The sequence below is a fragment of the Dysidea avara genome, chromosome 1 (genome assembly GCF_963678975.1).
Source record: "Dysidea avara chromosome 1, odDysAvar1.4, whole genome shotgun sequence".
NCBI classification, from domain to species: Eukaryota; Metazoa; Porifera; class Demospongiae; order Dictyoceratida; family Dysideidae; genus Dysidea; species Dysidea avara.
Genome location: NC_089272.1, coordinates 47,050,828 through 47,061,671, shown reverse-complemented (window position 1 = coordinate 47,061,671; position 10,844 = coordinate 47,050,828). Strand labels below are relative to the sequence as shown.

The following is a 10,844-nucleotide window of genomic DNA, read 5'->3' as shown; positions in this document are numbered from 1 at the left end:
AATAAGATACAAGTAAATGAGATGAACAAAACTTGAAGACTGTATATACAATGCTAGATATAGTAGACTATAGCTAGCTAACCATTATCTATTGTGGTGCATGGGTACATAGTCAAATAGTTTTCAATGATTGGATGCTATAGCCCTATAATTTTCACATAAATTTCCTTTATTGCACTACTGTATGTAATTACAGGTCAAAATACGAAAACAATAGCATACTGCTATGTATGTCAAGTTATTGTCCTTTAAAGTCACAAATCTGAATGTGTGTGTGTGTGAACTGCGTGTGGAAGCCTGGTACTTTTGTCAAATCTGGTCACATATTATGGTAGCTAAACCTACAGGTGTACCTCACTCCTCACTATTTATTGTGTGTGTCAGCATAATTATACTGTTGCTATGTTTGTCTGACTGTGTAGCTATTATATGCATGTGTGAAGGTATATGGTTTGCATTCATTATTGTTATCTAACATATTTATTATGCAAAAAATTCCATAGAGATCAATTGCAAGGTTTTATTTCTCCTCATCAGTTTAGTACTGTAATTCACTTTATTTCTCTGCAAAAAAATTTCGAATCAGGCATAGAATATGTTTCTAAAGGGGCCCCACTTCAGCTCTATCTAAACTACTGTACTTCTGTACCTACGTTTTTGGTATCATCAGCACGGGTATAAAGGAAAGGAAAATTATTAATAAAAGAACAAAAAATAGTAGACTTATATAAGATACAGTACTCTAGATAAAACAGGGAGTAGCTCAGAGTAGCTGTTGTAGATGTGGTCTATGTGGACAGAATCAGGCCAGAGTCAAATGTGCTCAAAAATTTTGCTTTCACAAAGTTTTCACCTATTGTGCTCTTCAGTGTTCCCATTATGCTTGCATTATACTCCAAGATTAGCTACATTATCTTCAAACATTTTAATCAGTGAATGTTCTATTAGAGTATTTCCTGATTTTTCTATTAGAGAGTATCAATCTAGTACAATGTATTTGAGTGCTCTATTGCAGTTTCCACTGACTGCTCTATTAGGGAGTATTGATCTATTTTCATGGAATATTTCCTCCATGGTTTGAAATATCCAAGTATTAATATTGTGTCTAGGCCTGCGTCAAATATACCAGCATCACATGTTAGATTAGATTATCCATTTTTGTCAAAAGACAAGGGTACACAAAAGGCTAAGCCTGTAAACGTGCTCCCCTTCACAAAAAGCACATACAAAACAACACACACACATGTACACTGAATAAAAAACAAACAAACAAACAAACAAAAAAAACACTAAACAGACGTATTAAAAGCTTATACAAAACTGAAGACATATAGTTGATGCTACACAAAAAGAATGTTATGCCATATGAATATTAATTATCATCATAACGTTATTTTTCAATAAAATCCTACAAGCATAAGGCCATACCTATTTGAAAAGTTGTTGCTCGGGCCTGACTGACCCAATTTTGCACAGATTTTAACTTAAAAAGAAAGAAAAAAATTTAGATCATGTGGCACATGAAAAATTGCTGTAAAAGATCGAGATACTCTAATAGAACAGTCAGTTACAATTTTGACCTCAAATATAATGCTAGCTATCTGTAAACATAAAACCAACATGTTCTTCACCCCTGGCGAAAAAAATCTAAGATAGCATCAGTGCAGTGCTCATTGAACTCTATCCGTTTTTAATAGTTATGTATTAGAAGGAATTGATAGGTCTGCATACAGCTTTAATGTGACTTACTGATCTATTATATGGCTTGTAACCAGCATGTATAGTCTATATCTAAAAATAATAATATTATACTGGCTTGCATGGCTAGCTGTTTTTTTTTTGTTGTTTTTTTTTGTCTACTGATCGAAACATTTTGTTGTAAAATAAATCCGAGCAACAATTTTTCAAATAGGTATGGCCTATTAATTATGAATACATGCATCATATTTCAACATCAATGAGTACATAATTATGTTCAATTTGGTATGTACTCTATATATTTTGCTGTGTACATAATTTATTTAGTATGTCTCTATTTACTAAAAATAGATCCTACCATCTCCCTATACCCATTAACATTGTCAAAACAATAACTACCATTATTTGATGACAAAAAAGTCCATGCTGTTCAATAGTATAGTGTTCTTGTTCTCATTGTTCAACAAGGAAAGACTAGGACGTCATGTATATAGTTATGTAGTTCAGAAGTAGCTGATTGTCAAATGATTTACTAACTCAAAAATAGACTATTGGCAGTAGCTATAGGTAGTAGCTATAATCATACAGTACGATAGTACTGTATAGTAGGGACTATGGAAATGTGGGCGTGGCCCATGATAAAATATCACCGAAGAACCTGCCTTGATTTTTCCTCACAACGACATGACAATATTGGCTGAGTAAAATCAAGCCCAAAAGTTCCTCAGATCGACCAAAAACATTTTTTTGCTACAGAATTTTAAAATTTTTTAAACTTGACAGAATTTTCTACTGCCTGCCTGATGCGTTCAGTCAAGCATAGCAGAAAATTGGGCATAGCTACAGCCCTACTTTTTTCACGAAAATGTTTTAAATTCACTTAAGAAGAAACCTTTGGCACATTGATAAGCATACAATGCATGCGCTATTGCGTTGCCTTTTATCCTTCTGTACCAGTGAAGGTTCTTCATTGATACCGTAAATCAGGAAAATTTCGGTGTAGGAAATTTTCGTATATTAAAATTTTGATGCATCATATTTTCGTCGCTAGCATAATTGACGAAAATTTTTTGACGGAATAACTATTTTAATATTTGTATGCACGAATTATTTGTATAGTTAAAAATTATTCGTCGTTTTAATTTTTGTCAATACAGCCTGCGATAAAAAAATTTTGACAAATTTTTTCCTGATTACGGTAGTAGGACTTCCATCATCCGAATGGGCGTGGCAACATTATGCAATATACTATTTCATAACGTGTATACCCGTGGACACGTGCTGTAGACGTTGCAGTGCTGAGCACAGGCGGCGGAAAGGGGGGGGGGGGCTAGGGGGCTGAAGAATGATATCACGTGAAGTTATCCTTCTTAGAGTGGGGCTGAAAACCGTGATCAAGATCGAGATACTCTAATAGAGCAGTCATTCTAATAAAGCAATCACAGTATTAGAGCAGGATTTTTATGTAGTTTATCAGTATAAATTCGTAGCTGGTGAGGTGAGCAGCTACTGTCAGTTGGTTGTGACCTTTTTTTTTGGTCTCACCTTATCAAACCAGAGACAATGTAGTGCTTCAGTTCTTTTTTTTTACCATAAGTCTGGATCCAACCCTGATCAGCCCCCCCCCTCATATCAACTACTTCCTCTGCCCCTGGTGCTGAGTGAGCTGTCCAATATCGATATCATCAGATACGAGTGTTTTGCTTTAGCAAGCATTTCTGAATGTTTGCTGTGACTGTACCAAGGCACTGTTCACTACACTGAGTGATGCAGGTGTGCCGGGATCCAGACCTCTAAAAGGGAAAGCTCCACTCTTAATGGTAGACTCGCCAGCAATGTTTCTCTGTTAAATATCTTACCGTTTAGGCCTTTACTTAACTGAAACCTTTCAGTTACTTTAGAAAACCATAATTATTTTTAGAGGCGTTTATCACAGAGAAAGATAACAGTTTCAAGTGATATTTGAATTATTATTGCTGTAAGCAAAGGTAGAAGTAAGTGTTTTATCATATAAAATGTGTTTCTTTGACTGATAAACTGATTTGTGACCGGGCCTGTGAAAATAGGGCATGTGGGCACATGTTTTTTGCCTACTTTTTAAAACTTTCATCACTCATAAGTTTTGTACCATTATGCTATGGCAATGCAAATTTGAGCATCTAGTAAAAATTTAATTGGCTTTATGATGCAAATAACAAAATACAATGTTCTGTTTCGGTACTGAGGTATTCCTGTAGAGTGACGGGGTGTAGTTTGTGCCCACATGCCCTGTTTTCACAGGCCTGGTCACATTTTAGTTTTATTGAGAACAGGGCTGCCCAGCGAAATTATGGGGCCCAGGGCAGAGAGTTAAAAGTGGGGCCCCAAGGGCAAGGAGGGTTCCACTCTGAATCACAACTTCAGCCTAGCTGTAAGTCAGACCAAAAAAAAGATCATTATGTGCCAACAATGGTAATAGCTGTCCCTTACCAACTAGTATCTCCTTATTTATAACTACATACACAGCTTGCTACACTGCTCCTCTGAAAAATACAGTGACTGCGCTGTATTAGAGTATCTAGATCTTGACTGCTCTATTAGAGTATATCGATCTTTTAAACAGATATTAGGCATGAGGCTATTATGCTCCAAAAATTGAGCATTATGCTTTTGAGCAGTGCTCAAAAAATCCCCTATTATGCTTTTGAGAATTGCTCATTATTCCCAAAATTATGCCACCATCATTAATTGGTTAATAATGCCAGTTTATTGTTGTATCAGACCATTTTCATTGATGTTTACGCTTTAAATAGTCTTGAATTCATTAGCTGGTTGCTGTATTAGAGTGTTTCATTTCAATGTGACTGTTTTATTAGAGCAAATAATATTCCGTGACTGTTCTATTAGAGTTTCTGACTGCTCTATTAGAGTATCTCGATCTTTTTTAACGGAATTGTGCAATCTGCAGATTTTCCTGCTGTTAAAGCTTTATAATCACCTCAAAATGCTAGCATAATTCCTGATTCCCACACATACCTATTATGCCTAAAATTATGCTGGCATAATCGCCGCATCCCTAACAGGTATTCAAGGGACCCTTGATGGGCGAGGCTCAGGGCAAAATTCCCCAGTTCCCCCCTCTAATTGTGAGCAACTTTAATTGAGAAGAAAAATTTGTCCGCAGTTAGACTCAGTCAGATCAGGTGTCTGCCAAATTGGGGTTCCAACTCTTTGAGTCCCCAGATCTGTCCCTACACTAGGCCACTACATATATAGCTGTTTCTCTTGTTCACTTCATCATTATCCAGATCAGACTGGTAGCATGCTTTCCTTCATGACTTTCTTTGTGTTTCTTCACATGATGTGTCAAGCAAACTACATATAGCTATAGCTAAGTGCTACTATTACCATGTAGACAGATAACTAGATGAACTTTTTAGTGAATACAGTTTAGCAATAATAATGATGTGGTATGTTATACATTTAGCTAATCGGCAAAAATTTACTCACTACTTGCATATACCCGTATATAGTGCTGTCATTAACTAACTATAGTTGTGCATTGTGACCGGTTTTATGAAAAGAGGTCTTCCCAAGTACACATCAAGACTCACGGTAGTGAGTCGCGCGGCCAAGAAACTACAAAGCGCACGCCCAATTAAAAGACGCGCGGCCACTACTGTGAGTTATTTACGTGTAGGGCCGGTTTCGCAATATTAGTCCTAAATTACGCAACATCTCTCAATAGATTTGTATTGCGTTACGTGAAAAAAAATCTTTAGGAGTCGTCATCATTTTCATAGTTTTCTTGCGACCTCGCTAAAATAAAAAAGTAACCATCGCAAAATAAAAAATAGGCGTATTTCACTTTATTTCTCTACCTTATGTTACAACTACTGTCACGTTATACCAGTCAACCAGTCAAAATAGCCGTGTTTGTATAGTCCATCTAGCACTGACATTATCCAATCCTGGTTTGCCTATACGCGTATTTTCTTCAATCAACCTCTAATCCCTACAATAACTTTTAAAGACACGACGTGGACACAAACTCTAATGCCTGATAAAAAAGTTGTGACAGCGTGCTGAACCGTAAGTTCCCTAGGGATGGCGTTTTAAGCAGAAATCTTTTAAATTCCATGTAGTACCACACCCCATGCGAGCGTTTATAAATCGCCAGTTGTCTTTGAACAAAATCACTAGCGAAGGTGCTTTAAGCATACTCTTCAATTCTCTATTTACATGTAATTTTTAATAGATTAACCACAAAGGCCGATAAGGTGAATACAAAAGGTAACAAGCCTTTAGGGGTTACCACCTCTATGTAGTGTGTACCATGTAGCTTGTGTTGTGGCTTTCATTAAGTATTATGCACACACAAATGGTGCAACAAAATTTTGTAATGGATTGCTCGAATGTGGTTGGTGGTGTTGTGGCTTGAATGTGGTTCGTGGTTTGCCAGTGACCATGTATGAGTTGGGGTTGGTCCACACAACTTACACAATATTCAAATTTCATGATGGCCATGATAATTTCTTGCCATATGGTAAACATACAACAATGTGTAACATCGTTAATTAACATCACATCAAGACTTGACTAAAAATAGTTCCAACAATAGTGATGATTTCTTGTATGTCAGCATGACGATACTGAGACCTGTAAAAGAATAAGCAGGCACTGAAGTTAACCTTAAATTAAACACTCATGCAACTGACCTGGAACATCGGTCGCAACACCAAAAACACTTGTTTCGATATCTGATGACACAATCCAGCAGGCACTGAATTAAAAGAGAATGTACAAAAAATCAATATGCCGGGCTGTGTCAATAATAGCATGGATAATCAAAATGAACAAAAATTATATCCCAGGCTAAGTGAATGAATAACATAACTGTTGGGTAAGCATGTTAAACCAGAACATTAGGACATTAGTCAAACCAGAACATTAGGACATTAGTCAAACAAAAGTACGCTATCACAACTTGGTCATAATACAATGTTTGTACCACTGGACTTCACACTGGTTGCCCAAAAATTGTGCCATTCCGGGACAACAGCATAATATTATGAAACAAATAGTTACTACAACACAGAAGGCTTACTGTTGCACTGTCTACACTGATATACCATAATTTAAAAACATAACAGGTGGGCATTAAATACAATACACTTAATATCTGGGTACTAGGAAAAAATCACTAACATCACAACATGTAAACTGACCTGGAAATTAACACCCTTGATGCCACTACAGTCTACACTGGATACTTGTTCAAACCCATCAACACTATGCCTGATACATCTGAGTAGACTGACCTGCAAATTCACATCACTAGTATACAGTGATAATTGATAACTGCAAAAACAACAATTGCAATAATACAATTCTTCTGTACGTCAACTGACCTGAAATTCATGACACTCAATACCGAGACCTGTAAAAGAATAAGCAGGCACTGAAGTCCAAAATTAAACACACATGCAAACTGACCTGGAACATCGGTCGCAACACCAAAGACATCTGTTTCGATATCTGACGAAACAATCCAGCAGGCACTGAATTAAAAAGAGAATGTGCAAAAAATCAATATGCCAGGCTGTACCAATAAAGGATGAATAATCAAAATGAACTAAAAATATATATCCCATATGCAGGTTAAGTGAGTAACATAACTGTTGGGTAAGCATGTAAACCAGAACATTTGGTCATTAGTCAAACAAAAGTACGCTATCACAAACTGGTCACTGATAATTGATAACTACAAAAAGAACAATTGCAATAATACAATTCCTCTGAATGTCAACTGATCTGAAATTCATGACACCTGTATCTTTGTTCCTGCATGGTCTCAACTTACATATGTACCATGATCACATTCAACAGCTAGTGGATAAACCAGTATGACCAGATGGCCTGCAAAAACCAACAAGCAGGTGTTAAATACAATACACATACCTAAAGCCTGGAATATGAAAAATATTATATAAGCATTATTCCACACTGATATAGTAATAGATTATAGGATGTTGTGGAACTTGCCTAAACGTGTAAACTTGAACATGAGGACAACTGCATAATCTGGACACTTGGAATTGTCCAATACCTGATGAACCGCAAGTAGGTACTAATGACATTCACTTCAACATTTTATCCCAGCTGGTGAATCTCTTGTAACTGAGTAAAAAGGTGTTTATTTTCCACCTGCAACCAAAGTTCTACATTTCCGTGGTTGGGTGTACATTAACTGACCTGGAAAATCAGTATGCCATAGGGGCTATGGAAATGGTTCCTTTCCTTCTGTTGTAACATTACTTACAGCTGACTGGTAAATGATCATCGATGTCCCAATGGACCCCAACAATGAGTATACCAATAACTTCACAAGTTGGAATGAATTTCCTTTCAACATCTGGTGGACAGGTCCAAAAACCCTATCGCACAAACACGGTGAATCAGTGTGTGGCGATGTGACACGTTGCACAAACTTCACTCCTCGTTTCGTTAGCATTCAAGACCGGCATATATCATAGAGTCCCTCAGTATTCTTGCCGGACTCTTACTTTTTCAAGCGTTGCTCAAGCGATGTAGTTTCTCACGAGGGGCTCGAGTTTCTCAGTAAAGTCGAGCCGATTAAAGTACGCCTCGCCATCCAGTTACATTCTTAAACCATTCAATTTAAAGCCACGTATCATGAGTGTCCGCTTAAGGTAATTAGGGACTTTCCAAGAGATTTCCCCTAAATAGATCACGTGTTAGTTGTCAATCTGGTGGATTCTGGTGGTATACATGGTTCAACAATGCGGTAAGTGTAGTATAAGCTGTCAATGAATAATTGTTTGTGCACAGTTATTTTTGTGTGATAAGCATGCTTGAGGAAGGGTCTGGGGGACGAAACTAATGTTTTGACAGCAGAATTGAATTGAATTGAATTTGGTTTTAAACTCCTATATTCGGCATAGCCGTTCTTCCCCGAGTCTTGATGATTGAGTCCTCCATTCCTTTCTCTGCTGCTCCAATCCTGAAGTTGTGACCACAGTCAAAAGGTGACGATCGAGGCTCTGGTCTTGCATCTATACTGTACTGCAACACCCTTGAGGGGTTAGTACCGGCATTGTCCATCGCAATACTGTTCCATCTCCCATATACAAGTCTTGATGGTTGAGTCCTCTATTCCTTTCTCTGCTGCTGTAATCCTGAAGTTGTGACCAAAATATTAAAAAATGGTTATAACATGATAAATGATTATGATGATAACAATTACTAATGTATTTATAACTGTGTAGCAACTGTGAACTAATTAGGCACTTGCAAGTTTAATTAGGTGTCTGAAGCATTTAACATGCACAGATATGAGATATATTCATGACGTGCAGGCAGTAAAGATAAATTTACTCTAATAGAACAGTCATACTACACCGTAAATTCATACTTCCGAATTTACGGTGTTATGAAACAATCATTATTATGTATGGATTTTACTGACTCTCCTAGATAATATTCTGCATTAATGTTAATTGCTCATTTCCAAAAAAATAGCTTTTAAACCAAATGTAGAGTCTATCACTGACAAAAATGAGTGATATCCACCCCAAAAACACCTTCACTGTAAAAAAGGCACGCCCAAGAAACTACAAGTACCTGGAACCCAATGTAAAAAAGAAAAAGAAAAATCAGCTCAGCTGAAGTGAAAAGTAACTGGTAACTTAAAGAGTTGATATCTGAAGCGGCCAAGAATACAATTACTAAAGTTTAATCCATGCAAGAACACCTTGGCTATAAAACAGGTGTATACATGAAAGTAACTGGGAACTGAAATGGCTGATATCTGAAGCGGCCAAGAATGAATGGTCATATACAACTAATCCAAAAATGTAACACTGAACCTTTATAATTCAGCTGTGTTCTATATTCACTCTTGCTGCATCGTAAAGTAATTTCTTTTAACTCTAATTGGCTGGTAATTTGGCCGCCTTTTTTTGCTCTATTATACTGACTATTAAAAAAGGCGGCCAAATTACCAGCCAATTAGAGTTAAAAGAAATTACTTTACGATGCAGCAAGAGTGAATATAGAACACAGCTGAATTATAAAGGTTCAGTGTTACATTTTTGGATTAGTTGTATATGACCATTCATTCTTGGCCGCTTCAGATATCAGCCATTTCAGTTCCCAGTTACTTTCATGTATACACCTGTTTTATAGCCAAGGTGTTCTTGCATGGATTAAACTTTAGTAATTGTATTCTTGGCCACTTCAGATATCAACTCTTTAAGTTACCAGTTACTTTTCACTTCAGCTGAGCTGATTTTTCTTTTTCTTTTTTACATTGGGTTCCAGGTACTTGTAGTTTCTTGGGCGAGCCTTTTTTACAGCGAAGGTGTTTTTGGGGTGTCCAATTTACCAATTGCAACTTTAATGATTCATAGCTTCAGACAGATTGAAGGAAACTAATGACATCATAATTATCTTGTCAATAGTTAGCACCAACACTGCTAAATAGACAAAAAAAAATTGTTCTATTATTCAGCTCCTATATATATGGATAAGTGTTAAATACCTGTTTTCAGTTAGACTAATTTGGCACTACTATACAGTGTGTTTAGTGGTCATGAACTTGCAGAAAAAGTTCACCAACAAGTATAAGAAAAATTAAACTAGACAACGTAGTACCACAATAAAAAGTGCTGAAACAGCTGGATTATAGTAGTATGTAATGTTCAATTGCTGTAAAACAACAAGAAGCAAATATCTCTACTGTGCATTTCAAATTCCTAACTTATACTTGTTATAGTTATATAATAAAATAAACCGATGGTGTTTATCAGCTTTAACAGTTAGGCTGTGTGCCAGTGTGTTTACTAGGCTTGAGTTAGCTACAGTATACTAATCTGTGACTACTGGTCTGGAGAGTTTTCTTTCAGTACATGCATGTCAAGCTAAGATTTGAGATTTGATTCTCTATCAGTAGGCACCAACAGAGTTGTAAGTGGTCCATAGATAATGTGGTGGACTAGTATTAGTATATACTGCTGACCCAAATAGTAATGTGGATGAGACCCGGTTATAGCATGTGTCAAGAGCTAGATTTAAACATGGTTAATCGTAACCAGTGTAGTTTTATGCACAAATTTACAAGCCAACAACAGGATTTACTGCCCCTA

General features: G+C 36.6%; 1 protein-coding gene across 2 annotated transcripts; it reads right to left on the bottom strand.

Annotated features, from left to right (window-relative positions):
* Window positions 1–5,838: 5,838 nt before the first annotated feature.
* On the bottom strand, window positions 5,839–8,577 carry LOC136265962 (uncharacterized). Of its 2 annotated transcripts, XM_066060909.1 has the most exons (8): window positions 8,169–8,577; window positions 7,933–8,114; window positions 7,723–7,884; window positions 7,174–7,596; window positions 7,089–7,117; window positions 6,906–7,038; window positions 6,396–6,460; window positions 5,839–6,336 (listed from the first exon to the last, which is right to left on the bottom strand). In XM_066060909.1, exons 4-8 carry the CDS (start codon window positions 7,201–7,203, stop codon window positions 6,261–6,263), a joined length of 333 nt encoding a protein of 110 aa, XP_065916981.1. In that variant the 5' UTR covers window positions 7,204–7,596; window positions 7,723–7,884; window positions 7,933–8,114; window positions 8,169–8,577; the 3' UTR covers window positions 5,839–6,260. The 2 variants fall into 2 exon arrangements, with proteins under 2 accessions (XP_065916981.1, XP_065916973.1); XM_066060901.1 differs by having other exon boundaries at window positions 7,933–8,577.
* Between the last annotated feature and the right edge of the window lie 2,267 nt (window positions 8,578–10,844).

What these genes read in the sequence shown, in the direction of transcription:
- LOC136265962 (XM_066060901.1), bottom strand. Translation starts at nt 7,203, where the DNA reads ATGTCTTTGGTGTTGCGACCGATGTTCCAG. An exon ending in TGTTGCGACCGATGTTCCAG is followed by an intron (nt 7,118 to 7,173) that starts GTCAGTTTGCAT and finishes ATTCTTTTACAG; the next exon opens with GTCTCGGTATTGAGTGTCAT. An exon ending in TTGAGTGTCATGAATTTCAG is followed by an intron (nt 7,039 to 7,088) that starts GTCAGTTGACGT and finishes TTGTTTTTGCAG; the next exon opens with TTATCAATTATCACTGTATA.